The sequence below is a fragment of the Anomalospiza imberbis genome, chromosome 2, assembly GCF_031753505.1.
Source record: "Anomalospiza imberbis isolate Cuckoo-Finch-1a 21T00152 chromosome 2, ASM3175350v1, whole genome shotgun sequence".
In the NCBI taxonomy this organism is placed as follows: domain Eukaryota; kingdom Metazoa; phylum Chordata; class Aves; order Passeriformes; family Viduidae; genus Anomalospiza; species Anomalospiza imberbis.
In genome coordinates this window covers 87925379-87948983 of record NC_089682.1, presented here as the reverse complement: position 1 = coordinate 87948983, position 23605 = coordinate 87925379, and the positions used below count along the sequence as shown (strand labels likewise).

The following is a 23605-nucleotide window of genomic DNA, read 5'->3' as shown; positions in this document are numbered from 1 at the left end:
ACCCTGAAACAAAGCAATCCAGAGACTCTTGGATAAATGAATTGAGTCTAACCATAATCTGCCTGAGTTCAATGCCAAAAGGTACCGCGAAAGTATAGTCCTGGTCTGGAAGAACAGGAAGACAACAAGCAGAAGGCAGAGTGGATGGCAAAATGGTAAGAGCATACATGAAAACTGGTATATTTTGTTAAAGAATGTCAAAATGCATGAAAAGCAAAATCTAGAAGAGGATTATAAGGGTGTATATATGAGACACTGACAGCAGTACCAGAATATGCTGGGGTGGTGAATGAGAATCAATTCCCATTCAAGGATGCTTAAGAAGAAATAACTAATTCCTTAAAAGAAACAAGAGCAAACCCAGAGAAGAGTGTATATTCATAGAGCATGGCAAAGGAAGGCAGAAGAAAACATCCAGGAGAAGGAATGTTAGAGGACATTTTGGTTACGAAAGTATACAGCTGCCTTGGGATTACAATAGATTTCCATGGACAGCTAGCCACATGTATAAAGGCAGGAGAAACCTGCATGCAATTTTTTTTAAAGAAGAAGGAATAATTGCTTAACAACCACCTGGGGCAATGACAAGGCAGGGGACATGTTACTGCTGACAACAGAAAACTGCTCCTTCAAAAGGAGCAGTTGGAAATATCTTGGAAATAAACCCAGCATGACACTGAAATAAATTATTTACTTTGGTATTATGTTGTGGATAAATAATTTTCAAAAGTAAAAGTTGACACACTATTAGAAAAGACCTCAAACTAATAATGGTTTTCTTCTCATCTGAGCAGCTATTTGCTTAGCACTTCAGTACACTGCAGTTCAAACTTGTGAGTCTTGCACTTATTTCTGTCTCTTCCCCCCGAAAGTGTATCCAGCAAAGAGAAATCTTACTCCCTCAAAAAAATATTTGTCCTTCATACATATGTCCCAGTCCCAAGGAACACAGGAATATGGCCTAGATGTAATCTGAGTCACTAATATGAACCCAAACACTTACTGGCACCTATATAATAAAGGCTTAATACAGAAAGGTCCTTGAAACATCTGTTCCACATACCACAAGTCCCAACAAAAATAAGATCTTTATTAAAAAAAGCAAAAGCCATTTCTCTAATGCCTGCACATGCCTGTGGCTGGTGAATATAAATGCAGCCACTTGGCCAGAGGGAAAAGGCTCCCAGATGCTTTTTATGGCTCTGCACATTTCAGGCAAACTGCTGCCTCTGCCGAGTTGCAGAGCAGCACCAGCCTTATGCACCAGCAGCCCTGGCTGCTCTGTGAACAGGAAATGTGGCTCCAGCCCAGCCTGGAGTTAGCAAGTTTTAGCAACCCCATGATTAAAAGTGCACCTCAATATGCAGAGCTAAGGGACAAGAAATAAAAATAATCCCCACAATAACCCCATGTCTGAAAGCTGTGGCACTCTCCTTTTTACTCTTCGTACCCATTTTGAATCTCAGATCAGGGTTGTCTTGACCAGCTTAAGGAGGTAATGAGAGAAATGTGTTTTCATAATAGTTCTACGTATCTGTGAGAAGGAAAGTATTCAAAGAGAATATCTTCCCTCTCTATAGGCCAAATAACAAAGTGTTCAGTCACACCAAAAATGTTAATGAACACTTTCTCTTCAATTGACAATACCTTCTGGGCTTGGCATGGTGGCAAAAAAGGTCCTCCTTCAGGTTTTCATCTTCAGCCAGATATCCCAATGAAGATGACATGGAAAATATCTGAGCTGAAATAAGAGATGAGGAAACCTATAGACTATCAGCTGGATACAGCTGCAGCTTTGTTTAGCCTTTAGCATTGTGAATATTTTCACATTAATGTTAAATATCCCTAAAGAGGCCTGTAGCATGCATTTCAAAGGCCTTATTGATCCCAGGAAAGGAGAATATTCTCATCCCTTTCCTGTGGCATGCACACAAAAGTTAAACCAATCCTACACCTACTCACTCAGCCTCCTTGGAACATTGCATCATCATGGCATTATTACATCCAGGATCAAGGTGTGACCATTTTATCTTCAAATTGCCCAACACTTCGTGGCACAGACCTGGTCTATTCATGTCAGACAGGCTGTACAGGGGCTTGGCTGTACAAATAGACCAGACCAGCTGCTATTCTCTCGACTAGTCCCTTCATTTCAGCCACATTCATCACTCAGAGAAAAGAAAGCTCACACCCAAATAACACTTGACACTGGAAAAGAAAGTCATCATTTGGTTTTATAAGCTGCTCAAATGTTCTGTCTTGCAGTACCTGTAGAAGTGGACACGTGTGCTCTGGGCTTTGCAATGGACACAATGATCCATTCTGACTAGATACAAAATTTGCATAATGGTAACAGCAAGCAATGCCAAAGCAGGCCTGATCTCCCAGAAATAAATAGATGGCCCACACAAGAATGTGCTTTTTGGTCAGCACAAAGAGGAGTCATGCTCAGAGATATTCTCTGCAGCTGATTGACCTGAACTGCATATATAGTGGCATGCTAGATTTCTGCAAACCTCAGGATGGACAGGCACTGTGTCACCTACCGCTGCTCTTATGCAACTCAGACTGCTTCTCAGGACAAATTAACATACCAGCTCTCAACTTCTCAGACAACTGAAGGAAATAGAGCTGCCCAAGCAGCCCTGGGGACCCTGGAGCAAGGCAAGCTTTCCTCCAATAACGCTCACACTGTAACACACACCCTGATTGCTTTCTCTGCTGTTGACTACCGGAGACTTTCTGTGGGCTCCAGAGTTTATTAGTCCAATCCATCCTCAGCTGCAGTGAGCCTAATCCAGTCACAGAGAGAGCACAGGTAATGACCCCTCTATTAAGACATTTTCTAGGGCAAATGTCTTATTTTCAGTCCTTTGTAATACAGCCAAATTTCAAGTGTCTGAGCTTAATGCCTGCCTTAATGATTTTTTAAGACTCGGGGGGACCAGAACAATTTTTTGTTGCTGTTGCTTTGAGAACAAGGTTAAAGGAGAAGAAGCCATTCTGAATACTATTTTTTGGCAGAATTCTGAACAGCCTCACTGGCATCCAGAGGAATCTGATATTCAAATTAACCTAGAGCAGGGGCTGAATAACCTTGCTTGTTGACCCCAAGAAAAACCTGATTCCTTTACAGAAAAATATCAAAGACACCGTGAAAGATCACTTCAAGGAAGGAGAAAGAATATGAGTCTATAATGTGTACCAGGTGAGGTACTGAGCCACACCACCTCTCAGGCATCTTGACAAAGTGTTGCACCTTGTTAATCTCACTCCAGCAGTGGTTATGTTGGAGTCCATCTGCTGCCATGCAACAGCTTAGCAACCCCAAAACAAGAGTCAAAACATCAGAACTGCATCCTCAATCACATTCCACTTCACAGTCCAGTGTAACTCATGACCGAATCCAGGTTTGTGCTAAGACAGTACACTTCTCATTGGAGCTTGAATGAGCTGGTGCTCCAGTCTGCTATCTGCCACTCTGGCAGGAACTTCTGATGGACCGACTGTGATAAATAGCAGAGAAGGTGGGGAAGTGATAACATCTTGAATTGCTATAGGTTGAATTGCACATGAACATGAGTTGGAGTACTCACAAGAGCTTGCAAATGTAATTCAAAACATATGGTATGCTCTCCCAGGCTTGTTTACACCACAAAGTGTGTTTAAACTGAGTTGGTGTCAGCTTTAAAGAAAAATAAGTTTTTCCACAATATTTGGATAGGCTCTCTTATTTCAAAATAGGCTTAGTCTGAAATAGTTTAAATCCACACCAACTGGAGTTAAGCTAACTCAAAAAGATGACACCCAGTCAGTGGAATTAGTGCATCTGCTGAGAGACTGCATTGCTGTTGATATAGACAAGCCTGAAGAAATTCCTCAAAACACATATCAAAAACAGGTAAGAATGTAGCACCAGATAAAATTATAAATTATGGCCAAAAGGAAAGAGAAGTAGGGAAAAGCCAAAGCTGATTTTAAAAAGGAATTATAATGTTCAGTTATTTAGCCATTAATTTCTAGAAATGCAGTTCACATACCATTCTGAATAGTTAAAGCAAATCTGAAGAAAAAAAAAGTTGGGTATTTTTCCCCACAGATCCAGCCTCTGGACCCTATTTTTTCTTTACAGTCTGGATTTCAGCTTCTCCCTAAAGGTAAAAGAGTGTCACACCATAAAGCTGACAAGGACCCATCTGCCTGTCTACATATTAAAACTCAGTCCTCTTCCCATTAGACTTGCAATGGCTATTTTAGCAGTACAGCTACTAATTTTCTATAGCCTGTGGAAGTTTGCCATTAGGTTTGAAATTTCCTGCCAGGCTAGTTTTTGCCAGTTTGTGACAGTATTTATGCAGCTTTATCATTATGATCTCACCAAGAGTCTGAAGCAATAGTAAAATGTATTTACACAGAAACATACTTTACCTTGTTTCCTCAAAATACACATTATATCAGAATAGTTCAATTTTCCCACAAGAAAGTTATTAAATACTCCATTACAAACAATTCTGTGCATTCCTTTACAATAATAATAAATTAATCCTCTATATTTTTCATTAGCAGTTTTTAAAGAACAGCATTAGCATCCTAGTCAACTAGGATCTCAGTTCTGATCTCTTCAGTTGTTTAATTAAAAAGTAGATCTTCACCCTTCTTATATATTAAGTTATAGACTCAAAATGAAAGTAGAAAATCTGCCCCTCCTTTAAAATGCAATTAAAGTTTCTCAACTCATTAGTTCTCATTTTAATTTAAGTAACATTGCTCCCTGGACTGCTTAAAAACAGGAGTGAAACATCCATCCATCTTCTTACACCACTTGTTCAGTTTCTGCCCATCTGGACTCCAGTCTCATTATCAGAGGCATGTCAATAGAGCTTGCTCAGTGCAAGCCTGAAGAGAAAGGAGAAAAACTCTACCATCTTTACACACCAAGACAACCTGAAATCTCTGAGAAGCAAGTTGTGGCCATACTTGACATTTCTACAAGTTTCTGCCTCCCACTGTGTTGGCAGAACCAACATGGCAGCACAGCAGAAAATGTGAGGCCCTTCAAGCCTTCTCTGCTCACACCTCAGCTTACAAGGATGGAGGAGGCAAAGTCTGCATGCAGGATACGTTATCCTTTTCTTGCTGCCTCTTTGGTTTGGAGGCGGGAAGGAGAACCTGAGGCAGGATCAGCAGTCAAGAACTGGTGAGGACTGCAGCGCCTCCCACACGGCTGAAAGCAGCAGCCCCAAGCTTCCAAGAAACAGAGTGTGCAAGATGGAACAGGAGAACCTGAGGCAACACGGCTCTCAGAGGAACAAAGCACAGTGTGAAACAAGTGTCAGAAGGGGACTTGCTTCTCCAGTTGGTTCAGCTGAACTCAGCCACCTGACCTGAGGGTAAGGTCATATCTCCAAGCCCAGTAACAGGATTATCTGATGGCAGAGCATGTGACAGGTCTGAGACAGTACCATGGGAAAACCATGGCTGAGAGATGCTTCCTGTTTCCCTGCTACACTCACTCCAAATGCACTATATCTATAACACAAGCAGCTTCCCTCCCGTTGGATTTGCTTGCACCTGTTATAATCTAATTAGGAGGAAATTGGACTTCCTTTCCTAGTATCATAAAAAGAGGCAACAAACATAAATCTTTCTCTCAAATTCCTTTTTCTTCTTTTTGAAATGCCAGAAGACTGCCCTGTGAATCCAATCTGCAATTCTTTTTTGCATAGCATGTTGAATAATGGATCAAGTTTATGTCTACCACAGATGAAAAACATGCTTTTTCTGAAATCCATTCACTGCTTCATGGACCCCAAAACCTCTAGGTGCTATACATTTAAGCTGTCATAAATCCATGTAATGTTCCTGTGCATGACACTATTCATTTAGACCACCAATTTAGTTAAATTGACAGATGTGAAAAAAACCACATGTAACCAAACAACTCCCCAGTGATCACACAGCTGCTGACGCTGAAGGGACTGTATGCTTAATTCAGCAATTGTCAGGCACTTCCATCCACATTTGCCACCTGCTGTCAATATAATGTCAGGTGGAGCTGTGCCACTCTCACTAAGCTTACTTCTATTCAAGATGTTCTCCTGAAAGCTTCTGCAAGCAAATTGAGTGCAGTAGGTGGGATCCTGCACCCACTTTCCCTGTGGCTCATAAGAATCTCCCCACTGGTTTGATCAGGGCCCAAAGACCAACTCTTAAAGACAAAGAAAATTAGCATCTAGTCCTCTTTCACTTTCTTTGCAAAATGCCCTTTGTGTGCATCAAAAATAACTCAATGAAAAAAGAGACTGAGCAAAGGGTATTTATTACCCTTATCTTTGAAGTCTAGATCCTGCCACTCACGCTACAGCCCAACAGTGCAGTAGACTCTGCTTGGAGTCCCGGGCAGTCTTAACGTAGTTTAGGGACCTTCTAAAAAAGGTATATCAAAGCAGATTATTAGGCCCCAATTCAGCAATGTCTTTAAGCAAATCCTTATGGTCCCTTAATGTAAGTAGCCAAGAGCTTTGACAATTCAGGTCTTCAAACAGCAAGGAAGTCACATTTTAAAGCAGCATCCCATATCTCTAAAAGGAGCATATGGCTCTTAATGTTTTCTGAAAGGCTTTTGTTTCACAATATGCATCAATTTATTGTGCAGCATCCAGTTTTCCACAAATTTTAGCATGATGAAAGTCATCAGGAAAAACTAATTTTGCTTTTCTATAGAATGAACAAAGTGTGTTCAGATTATATTTCATTTTGGCATACAACAAAGAAACAGAGGATGTGCTTTCTTCACACAGAATTCGCCATTGTCTCTCTCCAAGTGGGAGAAATGCCTGCTTTTCTGTTCAAATCAGTATAAAACAGCTTTCATCATGAACTTTCTGCATAATATTAGCCTGCCGAGCCATGTAAATAAATAAATGAATCAATGTAACATTGTTTTTATATGGCATATTGTCATCGTTCATTAGTAATTTAATTCTGCACGTGTTCTGCAGTTTGATAGACAAGATGTGCATGGGAAAAAACCCAACAGTCTTAAGACTTTGGCACCTATAGCAAAGCTATTAAATTCATATTAATGCATCAAAATAAGTAATGAGCAACTCTGAAAATCAGGTCATTCATTTTTGTGCCTAAATTTAGATCTAGATGGTTAACTTTAGGCATTCACAGTTGAAAAATGTTCATCCAAATGTGTCATCAGGGAGGGTTGAATAGATTTCTAGAAGAAACACTTGAGAGAAAAATTCTAAATTATAACAATTTAGATGATAAACAGTATTATAATTTATTATTCATATAGTTCTATTGGTGTGCCTGGCATTCTAAAGGCAAGAGAAGAAATACAGCTAAATATGTTATTCTAAATACACTTTAAAGGCTAGAACTAAGGCTATAAAGATTTAGAACACAATTACTGGTGTTCAGCTGATTGTAGTATTTTTCAAAGGAAAGGATTTAAATAGAGATTTTTCTCCTCTGCCCTTTGAAAAGGTAAGATAATACTTGTGAACTTAAACTTGATAAAACAAAATTTTCCAGCTTTTACCTATATCCATAATGATATTTAGATGCTCAATTTCTATGTCACCATCCAGATTCACCTTGATATCAAGGGATAAACAATGGGAAACAGGGATGGGATTAATCTCTAAAATAAGTAGACAGTAAAGTAATTCCAAGGAATGACATACATAACACTAAGGCAAGTGTCTTGCAAAGATTTATGATATGACTCCTGTTAATCAGAGAGGAAGAAAGACAGCTAGTTTCAACTGGACTTCTGACTTTCAGAAGTGAAATAAATCCTTTTATTGGTGCCTACATCAAAGCTGGTATTCTTTTACAAATATTTACTTCTTTTGGATTGAAGCATGAAAAAAACCCCAACATTTCTAGATGCTGAAATTTAGGAATATTCAGTACCCAGAAATACTATGGTTTTGCATAAAAATCCATGATCTCCCAAGGCCAAGAATAAAGTATTTTAGTAGAGGCTTTATAAGTATCAACAAACTTTTTCAATTGGACCAGTCACTCTCTTGACAAAGTAAAAACCAAGTTTTCACTTGAACTGAGGGGAGAAGGTATGAGCACCAAGAAAAGATGTGCTCCTTTTTAAAGACGTGTTAAACAACCCACATTCCTGGTGAATCCCACTCCTGGCAGGCAGACAGTGACCATTTGAGTTTCACTCTGTGCCAGCTTCTGTGTCTGGCATCCCAGCCAGTTAGTACAATGGATTGCTCTTACTAAGGATCTAACAGCACTAATGAAGAGGTACTGAACAAGTCTAAATGCAAAAGAAAATGCATTACAGCAGGGGCACTCACAGAAATAACAAAAACTGCCCATTTTGCAAAGAGGAAGATGGATGCTGTTTAACAGGGTCTTTTTGTCAGTAAAACACCCACTTCTATCCCTCTAGCAAAATGTGTCACTGTATGTTACAGAGAACTCATTCCTTTTGTGTCTAGAGACAAAAGAGTTGCAATGTAAAAATTTCCCATGAAGACAGTAATGAGGCCAGAACCTGGAAAGCACTTTAAATGTGCACACCTCGATTACAGACAAGAAGAAATCTTTACAGATTTAAGTTCCCCTCTTGCTACCACTCCCCAAGATGACAATGGCAGCCCTCTTAAGTCTACCTTCAGCACTGACACTTCATTTCTTGTGGAGTGTTGCAGCGTTGGACAGAACACATTTTCAGTCAGTACACACAGCAAAGCTGAGGCTCAGGAATCTGTTAACTATCAATAATGTGGCCACCAAATCCTCTCATAAAGGGGGGAAGCATGAGCTGGTCCAGAGAGGATCAAGTCTGTATAAAACAGGCTAGCTGGATTAACTCTCTCTCTCCCCCCACTGGCAGTGGAGTCTAGAGGCAAGCTATCTGATTATAGGCTAGACGACTAATTTTAGACAGTACTATTTAGGTAAGACCAATGCAGAATATAGCCTACAGCAACTTTAAATTGAAGAATAGGGTAGATTAAGGGTATGTTTTGCTGAAACAAATCATTCTCATAATCTGCTTTCTGAAACAAGTAATAAAAACACAAGCAAGCCTCAAGCAGTAGCAGAGCAAACCAATAGATGAGAAGTACACTCTTCTCACACCACAAAACAGCATGTAAAGGCCTGCTACCCTCATAGCACAGCTAAACAAGCCATGCATCAGCTAGTTACCAAATCAGAAAAGCACAAGCTGTCAGAACTTTCCTGACAGCTCAACTTCTGCAGGACTCCTCCCATGCCAGCAGAGCCTGTCTTTGCACAGTGCATTTCCCACCAGCAGGTCATACAGCAGTACAGTGGGGAGGGTGCCATGGATACAATGCCAGCTCCTGATCACCCTGTCAGAACAAAACTGACTACTTTTCCAGTGCTCCCAAGCAGCCTCTGATGAGGAACTCCTACTGGGTGTTGTCATTTTGATAGAAGGCATCAATGACCCACCTCCTCCGACTGACACCTCTGGCAGAGGTCCCACTCTTCCCTCCATTGTCTTGCACATCTATGATGAGAATTATTAAAACTCCCACATCCTCGGAGTCCTTCCCACTAGGGCCCTCCTTGCAGCAGTGTGAAATAGCAATAGTGAGACTGAATAAATCTGATGCAGTGAATTTCACTTTTCTTAGGACTGACAAGGTCTAGAGAAAACACAAAAGATAGTTTTACATCTGAAGCCTCCATAAATCTCATTATTTGGTTCCACCTAAGCTAGGCCCGGGAGAAAAATTGTGTTTAATTAGGATGAAAATATCCAAACCATCCTCTCCATGATAAAATCAATATGATAAACAATTGATCTTACAAATAGAAAACATTGTTCAAAAATTGTAGTGATATTTCACAGTAACTCTATTACCAAAAGCAGAAAGAAGTAAAATTTAAATATTCTAAATGTTGTAAATCATTTTTTACTAACTTTTGTCATTTTTATGGACTTAAATTTTTGACCACTTACAAAGGCAAATCTTCTTTAACCTACTCAGTGTTGATGGGAAAACAAAATAAAGAGGATGTTTGCAGTTTATGGCTACATCTGGTAATGCTGCACCTCATGAGCCAAAATGATATTATTTGAGTGTCATCTACCACCAGTTAAATACAATCCTCACAGTTCCCATGCTAAAGAGCTTGGAACTGGGCATATTTGAATGAGGGTTTTAAATTTTTGTCCTTCTTTTCTTTCCAGACATTTAAAAAGGAAATTGTAATTTCTAACCATAATGAGTTATTCTGCTGCCAAGCCACTAGGACGTAAAGGAAGAAGCCTTCATACTTACAAGGCCTTCACATAGTTAAGAGCATGTAACCCCAGTGACCTGTAGCATTAAATGAGAAAACACAAGCTCAGTCTTTCAGCTTTTAGCTTTATGCACTTTGAATCTACAATTAGCTCAATTCCAAGCATCTGGTCTTTTTAACCCCTTACATTCAAAGGTCATTTGATCTTTTACCAGTCAAGGTTTGCTGATACAACTAACATTTCATATTTATTAAAAATGGAGACCAGTTAGTGACATGTAAAATTGACCATCACACGATTATGTTTTTCTGATCCTTCCTGTTATTTGCAATTACATTGAAATGCTAATAATAATAATAAAAAGTTCTGTCAGTTTGCATGACACCTCTTCTAGTAAACATGCAGTGGTGCATGAAAGGTTACATAGTGATCAGAGTTACCAATTTAGAAGTAGCTCCAGTGGTCTTTTGTCTTTCTTTCAAGTATCTGTCATAGAGGTTAGCTTGAAGTAACTGGTTTGATTTGAGCCACTGCTGCTTTTCTAACTCCATTAGGTTCTGGCACAGATGAAAGTAGGTCTCTGCTGCCACTGAAGGCAACAGCAGAGTCCTGAGTTCTGTACTACAAATAATTGGCTGAGAGACAGTCATGATTCTATATTTTTCATCCTAATATCCACCAATATCAAGTATAGTGCAACTGTCTGGATCCCTGCTCAATACGAGTAAAAAGAAAAAACAGGTTTCAGTCCCAGATTTTTCAAATACAAAGCTTTTAAAACAAAGTCTGAGAGTCTTAGCGCTTGAGATTCATTTGAGACATATCCTTAATTCTCCAATAGTATGAAAATATTTTTGTGACTAACACTAAATGAGCCAATTTGAACATCCATTCGTCTTGCCCAGAAACAAACTCTTCATTTAATACTATGTAGCCAGTAACTATAGAAGAGCCATCTCCTACAAGTATTTGGATTTCTTTAAACTAGCTCATTGAAGTCAAAGGGACTATTAGGTGCACACCTCAAAGCACTTGAGAGTTCAGCACCTTATTTAGAAGGCTGTTAAAGAGATGAGAAAAAATAATCAATTTCACCTAAATTGAGACAATTCACCAATGTAATAAGGTAATAAATAGGGAATTCAATAATATTAAGTGATTTCAGGCAATGGATAAAGCAAGACAGTATCTCCAGAGACCAATTCTTGTCAAATCACTCTTAACTGGCATTGTCGCCCCCAGCCAAATACTTCAGTGCAGGATTCATAAATAATACCAGAATCAAGCCATCTTTTTCAGATGCTTCTAGATTACCATTCATACCGGAATTAGCATATCAAGGTAGGAAGAAATGCATGAATATTTATTATCTCCATTTCTACACAGAAGACTAAATGAAGAATTTGCAAGAATATGAGGGGCAGACCTACAAATATTTATATGTTGAAGCAAAACCTTTGAGCTGAAATTCTGATGGTACAGTAATGACTTTGAAGGAATGAAAAAGCTGTGTCTGTGAGCATGTTATTTCTGTGAGATATCACTGAAATAATGGCAACAATTACTCTAATTGGCTGTACTGACAATGAGTACAATTCATGGAGCCCTTGAAAATAGGCAGTTAGGAAACAAGGGGAAGAGCACAGCTGAAGGCAGCTGAGCTATGGCAGTGCACGTAAGCCAGGCGATATTTTGGCACAGTGAGGGCACATGAACTCCCAGTTTTTTCTCCTTTCCACCCTTCAAATTCTCAGTGGCAAAACTTCCAACCACTGCCCAGCAGCTCCTCCTCACTGCCAAGCCCTCCTTTCCCCTTGCCAGTCACTGTCCTGAGGACCACAGGGAAGGCTCTACCACTGTGCACCCTGCTATCAACAACCATCAGACTTTCCATGAAGAGGTTTAGGGTGGAAACCATCCTGTCTCTAGGTTATTTCCCCCCTAGATGTCAGATAGCCATGAATAACTCTTCACACTGCCTCAATATCATGTGGCCCTTCTCAGCCATTCCCGCATCTTAGAAAAGACTGGAAAATCTGGTGTACCACTGTGAGATTCCATTCATTTTCGTGAACAAAAAGAGGAACATCTATAATCCAGGGGGTTTACAGTTGTGCCCACCTTTCTCCATTGATTAAAAAGAAGGGGTCCCCTGCAGGGGGACAGGATTATCCCTTCCTCCCAGGTATAGGTAGCAAAACCAGACACATTTGCACTTGGCTTAGGTAAATACCATAGTAATAGTAAATCCCACCTCTAAATACTACACAGGGATACAATAATGTTTTATTACACCATTTATGATTGTCCCATCACAGAAAATCCCCAGCTGGTTCCTGCATTTTGCCTAGTAACCTGTCAATGGACTAAAAATAATACTATGCATTCATCCCATCAGAGCAGCTGGTCCACCTAAGACCAAGGAGCATCTGTTTTGGTTTCAGGAGTGGAGTGAGTATAAGAAAAGGGAGCTTTGCAGGAAGGAGAGAGAAGGGGAAGATAGGGAACAGAGACAGCAAAAACAGAACAAGGAGGGGGAGATGAGAAAGAGCATCACTGAAAGCAACTTTACTGCAGTTTAAGATTAATGACTGCTCATCCACAGGCACTCTACAATCTGAAGTAAGTGGAAGAAACTGGAGCTGCTACTCAATAGCCAGTGTAGCCCTTTGCAGGCATAAAAAGCAGTACACTGATGTTCCCACTCAGACATATAAAACCAATGTGATGTATGTAGCTTTTAAGTGTTGGTGCAGCATAAAAGTTTTATTGCTGCTTTGGCTTGAAGAAAGCTTCAAACCTCAGTTTAGGAATTGCAAGCCCCTGTAAAAATGGTTATGAAAGGCATTTTTCCTAATCACGTTAGCAAACCCTTCTCTCCATTTTCCCTCTCATTAAAAAGCTTAAATATTTTACAGCTATAGTGTGCAGGCTTATGTCCAGATTACCCTTCATTAAATGACTTTTACAGTAACTGGATACAAGCCTTTTCTATTATTACACAGCAGCTAATTATGTCTCCTTTGTTTTCATTTCATCGTTTTAAACAAAGCTTTTAGGGACCCAGCTACTCTGTGAGAGGTGTTGCCAAGCTGAACACATTTCCAGCAAATCCCAGCTGGGCTGCATTCATTTCATCTGATGATCTTTGCAACACAAAGTAGCTTTCTGGAAAAGAGAAAAAAGAGAAAAAAAAAAAGAAAAAGAGGTAGACAGGAAGGAAGGAGAAGAAAAATAACATCCAACCTATAGTGCTCTTATACTGCTTTAGTGCAAAGACAGTTCACTGGGGAAAAACCCATCAGGATATAAGTGAAGAATGAAGTATGATGTACAGCAATTCAAATATCATAGCTAAGCTATGCGAATGATCAGTTCTATCAGGCATTTTCTGAATTCTGACAGCATTGCTGTTTTCAGATTACCACAGTAATGTTTCCAAAGTGTACTATTACATTCACAGCAAGAAAAGAAGGGGAGGAGGCCTGAAAATTACTTCCCTTCTGGCAATGAATTGTCATTCATGTCCCACATTGAGCCAGCTCCTCACATTGCCTGGGAAGCCAAGGGAACCAACAAAAAGATATGATTTCCCCAGAGACAGGGAGCCAAGGGAAATGATCAGGCATCTGAAGACTCCCTAGGGTGCAAAGAGCAATAGCAAAAGGCTTTGCTAAAGAGAGATACTTTTCAGTATCTGTGCAAATAAAATCTGATTTTATTTTAATTGCTCATTCTCATCCATGGTACACTGAATAATCAAAGTACTCACATCAAAAATGATAAGATTTGTTATGTGTGTTTCCATGTACAAGGCTGTATGTTGTGCCTCCTGAAGAGTGCGTAAGGTGACTGGCCCTTGCTCCACAGAGCCTTAAAGGCCCATAAGTGTATGAGTCTTCCTTTCTCCTGGGCATTTCATAACACTCCTTTAACTTCTTTTTAATTGTTCTTTCATCCTTTTAAACCTTCCTTGACCAGGTAGCTTTCTAGCCCTTCTTGAGCAGATGGTCCTCAACTAGCCCTCAAGAGGAAGCCTTCCATCTTCCTGCTACCAACATTATTTGGGCCTGCGTGTCCCACCCTTTACTTGCTACATATTTGCAGTTCGGGTCACACATAAAGCTTTCTAGGATTTAAGGGTATAAAATCCCAAAAGACAGTAAACTCGGAGATCTTCTATTGCTGAGTCTAGAAGTTTATAGTATTCTTAAGGGACAGTTAACCTTTATAAAAGATTCCAAAAAGATGTCACTGTAAGGAATTCAGTGGGAAACTGAAAAGACTGAACACTTGACCTTACCTCTACAGAGCAGAGTAGATGGTTCACAAAATACATGATGCTTTTCAGCAACTTACAGTGCCACCACATATTCTCACTACCAATACCAATGGGGAACCAATCTTTCTTTGCCTCCTGAGCACTTTCTCATTAGACCAGGGAAGAAATAAGCAGCCAAAGGGAGCATTTATGACAGACCTTCTTCAACCTTCATATCTTGTAAAGAGGGTATGCATGGATGGTTTTGTTCATGCTGTCCCATCTCAGGTCTTTCTTCAGCTAAATAGGAGCCAGACTAACTAATCCCTCTTCACAAAAACCACATCTAGCTGCCTATATAGTCCACTATAGCCCTTCATCCCAATTATTGCCAGAGCAATATGACCAGCTCATGAGATCATTGGTCAGTGTAAAGTATGCACTCTACTCCAGGAAAGTCCTTCTCTCCACCCACTTCACCCATTCTTCCTATTAACACCAAACTTCATGGATTCTTTCAGAAATGCCTGTGAAATGAGATGGCACCTTTATCTCCCACTGACAGAAGGCAGGAAGCTGCCTCCTAGTCTATTAATCCACAGACCTCCAACCCCATTTGCCTTATACAACAGCAAAAAGTAAGGCACAATTCCCTTCCCTTGTTTCAGAGAGGAAATTAAATAGGAAAATGAAAAATGGTTTAGCATAACTTAGTTCAAGACCCTTAGCCAGGTTACCTTTCCAAATCACGCTTGTTTTCCAGAGATATTTGTTCATGCAATGGAAAACAACCCATCTGCCCATGTGGATGTGGCCTTCATTTTCCTCTTAAAAAACCCTGACATTTCGCTCCCTTTTCAGGCCAAATGGAGAGGGCTAATCACATAAGGGGACCCCCAAAAGCCTGTCTCCTTGCCGCTGTTCCACTGCACAGGCTTTGGCAGAGACACAGCAGGGGTCTGATGCAGCTGTTGGAGAGCCTGTCCCGCTTTGCCTCTACTCCTGCTATTTTGCTACTATATAAGCAGTATAAATACCAAAAAGAAAAGCCTGTCAGGCAGACCATTTCCCATTATTTGGAAATTAGCAAGCATTATACTGTTTCTAAAACTAATTGTTTCCATTATCAAAACACTGTAATGCTGTATGCATCCACAAGAAATCATCACACAAACGTATTTCTTTCTTCAATATACTGGGCTTTTTTTTCCCCCTGTAAACAGTTTTCTTCCCTTTTTGAGATTCCATTCAAGAGAAATGTAATAAAAACTCAGGTACAAACAGACTGTTGGAAACTATTTGCTTGTGCCTTTCAGTACAAGAAAATTTGTTCTCCTTAATTTCAAAAGAGAACAACAATTAATTTAGCTAATGAGAATTACAGAGGGAAAAAAAAACAAACATGTACTTCAAACAATTTCTAATATATGAAAAAAACCTTGTTTTGGTCCTGATGCTAAAAAAAAAAAAAAAAAAAAGTTTTTGCATAAATACTCTTACTGAAGGTTCAATCCTTGAAAATTTATTCCCAGGATGTGCATTTGGCAAATGCAGGCTTCACATTGCTGTTGTATTGATGAACTGATTTGCTTGCAAAGTCCTTTTTTAAGGGAGGGTATTATTACCAAGCTAAATGCTAAGACATAAGCCCATGACACTACCCCGGAGCAAATGGGGCAAATGTCTGTATTTTTTGGCAACAGCACACAGACTTTTTGACTGTCACTTTACTAAGGAGAAGAAAAAAAGGAGTGCATTCCCTGGTTCAAACATCCCCCTTCGCAGAAAAAGGCCGGCAGGGAAAAGAAAACATAAAAATGCACTGAAGCAAAGTAATGCTCCTTGAAGCTGGCTGTGCCCCTAAACTATGCTCCTGAGATTATATCCCGAGGCAGCAGGGGGCATGGTTAAGAGCAATTCTCCCCGGCTCCGAAAGAATGAAAGCAAGTGTCAGCACTGCCATAAAATCAATGCATGGATGATTGCTCCCAGGATGACTCGAAGCAGGAGTGACATGAGTCTGGACGTGGTGCTGGTGAGGAATCAGCCCTAATGGCTTTCCATCTGATCCCTGGCTGCAAGGGTCAGTTCAGCTGCACAGGGCTGAAAAGAGAGGTCACAGATCTGATGTGTCAGCACACAGCCAGCTCGTGACACTTGTTGAGCTGTAAAGACAAGATTGCCGAACAGGATGGCAGAGCTTCAGATACAGCACAAATCTGGCAGGCTTCCTTGTACCCTGTTAATCCACTGTTCCTATACCTTACAGAGCCCTGTTTAGTGGGTTTTTCCTGGTTTTGAATTACATTATTTCCTTGTTCCTGAATTAGAGCTTTTTCAACAGTTAGATGCTGACAAGAAGGGACAGATTAACATGTACCATCATAATATAGGGGAACTTTTAACTTATTATGGTGACTACCTTGTGTCTGATATTCTTTCCATGCTGTGCTAGCCTGGTCTAGAGAGTACAGACCAGAGTTACACACCACTAACATCATCTCTCTGCTTACTGCCAAGGTGACTGTGTGCTTGCTCACAAAATTTGCACTGGTGTAATTAAAACTGGTTTTCAGATTGCCCTAGCCTTCAGCCAGCACAGCTTCTTAGCACAGGGGCACTTTCATCAGCTTGCCATCAAGTTAGAGTCGTTAGCCCAGGCATCAGACCCATTCAAGACTCCCCTGCTCACCAGCTACCATCTGTCAGCTGAACCATGACAACAGATTATAAACCCATTCCTGGCCTGCCCCTAGTGTCTAATAAAGTGCTGTTAAAAGCCCCACTCACTCCTCTGACCGGCTTTTCCAGACCACACAGCACCCTGGGGTATATGTCAAGCATAGCTGGGTCCTCTCAAGCCTACTCTCAGAGCCAACAGAGCAGCTCCTCTCATTCTGACAACAAGCTTCATACCTTAAGCTCTTTTCCTCTTCACTGCACTATGCAACAGACCAGGAAATCAAGGCTTTGATGGATACCAGTGACTATTAAGAGTGAATGAGAATTCTAATTACAAGCACTTATATTGTGAATGGGGTTAATTTCCCTACACTCCCTGAAGGACACCAGGAGGCAAAATGAAGGGAGACATATGCCCTGAAATCCCAAAATGGCAAGACAATTCCTTGTCTTAATTGTATTCTGCCACTCTTCATGAAAGAGATGACAAGAATAGTATGACCACTGCTGCAAACATACTTCAACACTTGGCAGCACAAGAAGGACAACAAGAGAGATATTTACACCAGGTATGTAAGCAGGAGACAGTCTATGTGTAGGTAACAAGACTTTTAGCCTTCTGATACTACCATCTTTTTGTATTTTTTACTCATCAGCTTCTTGTCTGTTCCTCTGGCCACCCACAGCAATCACTGGTGGCAGCTCAATAGCAGGCAGCAGCAGAAGCAAATCCAAGGGGGACTATCAGAGATGAAGGCAAGGCTGTTAGGGACAGACTGCACCATTTCTTCACCATACACACATCACAATCCTCAGCACCCAAAGCCACTTCTGACATCCTGGCCCACTGCCTGCACAGCAGCAAGAGCAGGCAGCTTAAGACAGTGGCAGCAGCACTCAGCAAGAAGAAGCACACCCTATGCATGTGGGCTGAAGCAGATCTCCAATTTCGGCCACAGCAAGGCAGCCCCCAGCCACACAAAGAGCACCTGCCAGAGGATGCCATACAGGTACTGCAAGGCTCCTTGCTATCTACAGCTGTACTCCATGGCTGCAATGGAGAGTTTGGAAACTTTCCATAAGTGCTCCGGAAAGTACCAATGTCAAACTAGAAAACTCATCCTGGTACCCAATGGGTTATACTGGGGTTGTAACATAATACCAGTTAAAATCAACTGAGACTTATTTTTATTTAAATAGTAGTAAGCACAGCTTAGGTCTTGTGAGCAATGAAATAGTCACATGGGTTTTAATCACATGACTAAGTCCCATGGGCTTGGAAGGTCATACCTCCCATGCAAATCAGCAGCAACTTCTCCATTAATTTAATCTGTAATTTTTAAACAGCAGTACCTACAGATTAAGATGTCTAAACCCAAGGTGTCTCATCTGAGCTCACTGCTCCAGGCTAGCCTAGTCAGTGGGAAGAGTTAAGCACTTGCAGGTAGACAAGCCATTTCTTATGGAGCAGGTGTTGAAAACATGCCCTTTAATAGTGCTAACTCACAAATAGACATAATTTAAACAGCAGACTTCTAGAAGCAGGTGAGATGAAGCCTATGCCATATTTTTAAATAACTGGGCCTGAATTCTTTGAAAGTTACCCCTGTAGTATTAAACCTTTCTGTTTTGACACTTTCCAAAAAGACAGACCAAAATTAATGGCAAGTAATTTATCTGGAGAATTAGGTCAAGGTGCTCAACATTTCTGAAATCAAAGATTTGCAGAGCACCCACATTTACAGTAAGTCCCACCTCAGTCCTACCCAAATACCTTCTCTCAGATCCTGCAAGCCTCTACCTTTGGCAAGCATACCACACTCCCTTGCTTGTGACAATAGGGTGCCCCAGGCTATACTTACAGGATCACAGCTCCTCTTAGCAGCCAACCACACACCAACCCCACTTCCAATACAGCACCTAGACATGACACATGAATGCTGAACAATAAATTGCTGTGATACACCCCTGCCATAGCATATGCCACAGTCCAAGCAGCCAGGATATACAATTTCACCATATAATTTCAGAAGGCTTCAACTCATACAGATCAACACCATACCTGGTCAGAAGGCTTACAGGCATCTGCCCATACAGAGTAACAGCATACCACTCCAAAAGGCTGCAAGCAGCTACTCTTCTTGTTCTTCAGCCCAGCCTTTTATACCCCTGATTGTTGATGCATTGCACCTCTGTGCCCTCTGTCCCTTTCCTGATTGGTCAGTGCACCTCGCACTCCAGGTCCATTACCTTCAATGCTGCTCACCTGCTTTTCACAGCTGTGGCCCATTAGGGATGAGGCTTGGCAGCAGCCCCACTCCCAATCACCACAAACTGTGTGCCTACACACCACGATCATTCCCTAAAAGGACAATAAGAAATTATGGTCTTCTTCCAGGAATGCCAGAAAGAGCATTCACCTTACCAAATCTACACCTGACAATCTACATCTGGTCTACTAAAACCACCCACTGAAGTGGTTTTCCCTTTCCCAGACATGCAACAGCACCATAGTGGGAGAGCTTTATCTCAGCTAAGTCTAGTTGCCAAAGAATGAAGCATCTGATGTAAGCCAGTTTCTCCCTGGGCTTCCTCATCCAGAGTCACTGTGAAGATATATTTCTTGGTGCTCACCAAAGGTCACTGAGTTTTGTGAACAGCTAAAGTTGGGTGAAATGAATTTCATCTGAAATTTGCAAATCAATTCAGCAAGAAATACTAGAAGACCAGGAACAAGTATGACATTTATTATATTGTGTTCACTCATCTCCACATTAAAAAAAGACAAACCCATGTCCTCTCATAGTTACAGAAAGTGGAGACCTTAAATAGGAATATAAAATGTTACATGAATACTTAAGACTACTATGTTTCTGCCTATTTTACTTAGTCACTTATCGTAAGATGTAATACTCAGAAATTCTCACTCTGTTCCCTGCATATGCCTGTGTTTGTTTCCTGCTCTTTTCAGGAACAGGAGGCTTTTCCAAGCAAATAATTACTACAGGGAAGAAAAAAAGGTTATTGCTAGGATGCTAGATTAAAATTTTAGAGGCAATCTAATGTACTTAAGAGAAATAATGCTTTTATAATGTTGGAGGGGAAATTGTGATGCAAGTTCTTTTTCGGTCACAGTTTAAAGATCTGCAAGAAAAGAAAAGTAACACCAGGCAAGACACAAACCAGGCTACCTGAATTTGCATTCTCCTCCAGTTACATAACCTCTTACTCTTTAGAGAGATAATCTGTAGATCTGAGCCACCCTGCAGTGCTACCAGCCTAAGTGCAGAAGCTGGTCTCCTGCAGTATGAGATCAACCAAGCCACACTGACCCCCGTGCTGCTGCCGCTAGGCCAACACAAATCAGCCATTTCAAAGGCAACATAGGTCAATCAGCTGTTTCAAAGGTAACTTAGGCATATCACAGGTATTTATTTGATGCCAACAAGCAATAAGTACACTGTTGGTGTTGCATTAAAAATCGTATTCCTTACAGTTACCTTTCCAGCTGGAGCTCACTAGCTAGAATCTAGCCCCTGATTCTAATTAATCCAATTAATTCCTTTAAAATTGTTGAATAACTTTTAGCTTCAACAAGTTTAAGGACTTTCAAAGGACAGCAAGCTCCTTCTTGCTTTCTATTTTTAATTAGATTAGAAGTAATTTTTAAATGAAGAGCAACAGATGTAGATCTGTGTGGTAATGCTGAATCAGAAAGTAATCTTCTAGTAAACAATTAGGCTTTTTTACCAATGTTGACTGTTCAAATCAAATTACAATACATGCATTTCTAAATTTCATTGCCTCAGTCCTCTTCTCTTTCACTTGAATATAAATATTGATCATTTAGCTCAATGATTTAGGTCATTTATAGATAATTTAGCTTTTGATATTTTGGCTGATTTTAAAATCTCCTAATGAAACTAGAAAAATTCACCTTTTCATGTGATGAGTAGTATTTTCCTTATTTTTACATTGAATTTTTGGACAAAGGTTGTAATTAGGTGTTTCCACCTCAACTGTGATTTTATTTATTCTTGGATCCAGTCCACTTCCAGAGTACTTAATTCCAAGCCAAGTTCTCTCCCCAGAAGCCTGCAACTGCAGTTTGGCAAGTTTTGACTGAAAAATACACATAAATAAAGGTGTTTGAATCCTGCTGGGTATGCTTGTTGAGGCATCAGATATTTAAATGGCACCTAGAATAGACAGCACAATCTGCAGGAAGAAATGCATTATCCTGTTTTGCTTTCTTAGAGTAGTAAGTTTGTAGACAATATCATGAATATGTTCTGAAAGATCTTTGATCAAATTCCAAGCATTCCAGTTGCAAACATTAAAGTTAATCGAAGTAAATGGAATTGCATAGATGGGGATTGAGGAGCAACCACAGTTTTGCTCCCAAGTCTCTCTTTTGCTCCCTCCTCTTACCAAGTTTCTTCTATTTATGGACTTGTTCCAAAGCTTGTTATAGACAGTCAAAAGACTTCCACTTTCAGAGAATTCAAGAGAGAACCTACATACATAGGTTACCATCTGCAAGGGATGTAAGCACATACTTGACTTCAAGTAAGCAAGTAGTGCCACTGCAGTCAGTAGCATTACTGAGAAACTTGAAGACTGACTTGTATTTTTATGCCTGACTGAATCAGGTCATCATTTCTAATTATGATCCTGATTATATTCTGAACTGAAGTCAGTGGGAATAAGAGCAGGGAAGTGTGTCTCTGGAGGGTCATGTCAACACAAGAATTAAATCAATACCAGCTCCATTCCAATGAAATCACTGAAGTTAACACCAGTAGGGACTGAAAGTGTACAGTGGTAAATCAGATCCAGAGCTTGTTACATGATTTTGACACATCTTTCATTTTTATCAGACATTCAAACACAAAACTTAGCACTCTGAAACATCAGTGGATTTTAGACACTCCCTGAAGGGCTTTGAGTACTGAAATCAATGAACGGATTGAAAAGGACTGACCTATAAATGTAGTTTTTCAGCTGTGACAAATGAAATATTGATAATGGTCTTCATTTTGCTTAACTCTTTCTCATTCTTTCAAAACATCATGTGTAATAGACCATAACAGAATGGAAATTACTTATAAAAATGTGACAGGGTTTCACAGAAAGCAACAATTATTTTTATTTCCCTGAGAATCATGCCACATACCAAGAAATACATAAATATATACTATAAGAGACTGCAGCAATGATTGAGCCAGGACAGGGATTACTGATGGACTGTATCAATGCTAATACATCTGATTAGGTTGAATTTAATGAATTTGGGGATTCATTATGATGGTGAGTATAGGAGCCTTATCTAGCCATAAGAGTTCTCTTAGCTGGATGCCCCCCAGGGTCAGCATGGCTTTACAGAGGGAGGTTCACAAAACAATGGGTGCCTTCCAGGAACACAAGTGCTACCAGTTGAGTCACTAAGGACTTGCCTAACTCCCAAACAACCCAATATCCTCAAGCATTCAAAGCCTTGTCATAAAAAACTCCATATGTGTGCAAACGAACCTTTACAGCTAAATGGCTGAACTCAAGGTTTTCTGATCCCAAAGTCCCACTGCTGCTGAACATGACAACATTACAACATCTTTGTGGACATCCTCCTGAGGGACCTATCCAAGACCATTCTTACTAGATTCCAGAGGCATCTGTGAGATGAAGTAAATCTGATGTTTCTCAGAACAGAAATGACCATGAAAATCCATCACAGATGGATTAGGAATATCCACAGATATTAGGAAGTGCACCCTGGGTTGTTTAGTATACCAGAAACGTAAGGTGAGAAATACCTAACCACATCTAAACAGGCAAGATGTAGGTAAGATGTAGAGACAAATCCATAACCACAGTTTCACAAAGAAAAAATAGCAAGCCTGAGGCATTGCCACAGTGCCAGTCTCTGGCAAAAATAAGGTCAAATTCATAAGTTAACCAGGCACATCTTTAAAAGCATAAAATGGGATCCTTCATTACAGAATTACCAGGCTATCTCACACAACTATCACTCTCCTTCCACAGTCTGTATCTCTTATTCTTTCAAAATAACTGGGCTGAGAAAGAAATCAGGAAATTAGAATAAACTAAATAAAAACCTTACAAAACTCTTCCTGATCATTTTCAAATGTATTCCATACACCTCTCCTTAACCCAGTAAGAAGTTTCATTGCCATCTCTCCACAATATAAAAAGAACCTTCAAACATGAAGTAGCATAAGTAAAGTGGACAATTAGTGAAGAGCTGGCATGTCCTGAACCCCTATTCATTATTTGGCATGGATCTTTTTCTTTTTTTTTTCTTTTTTTTTTTTTTTTTTTTGGAATTGGCTTTCAAAACGTTTCCATGGAAAACGGAGAGGAAGGCAGCTATCGCA

General features: G+C 40.2%; 1 protein-coding gene across 2 annotated transcripts in view; it reads right to left on the bottom strand.

The window, feature by feature from the left end:
• OLFM4 (olfactomedin 4) overlaps positions 1-20428 on the bottom strand; it is a 47737-nt gene extending 27309 nt beyond the window's left edge. The window contains exon 1 of one of the 2 annotated variants that reach the window (XM_068182270.1): positions 20402-20428. In XM_068182270.1, coding sequence (XP_068038371.1) covers positions 20402-20413 — 12 coding nt within the window. In that variant the 5' untranslated portion in view covers positions 20414-20428. Of the gene's footprint in view, positions 1-1400; positions 1529-20401 lie in introns of those variants that run through there. The other variant, XM_068182271.1, reaches the window with a different exon arrangement.
• Positions 20429-23605: the final 3177 nt, after the last annotated feature.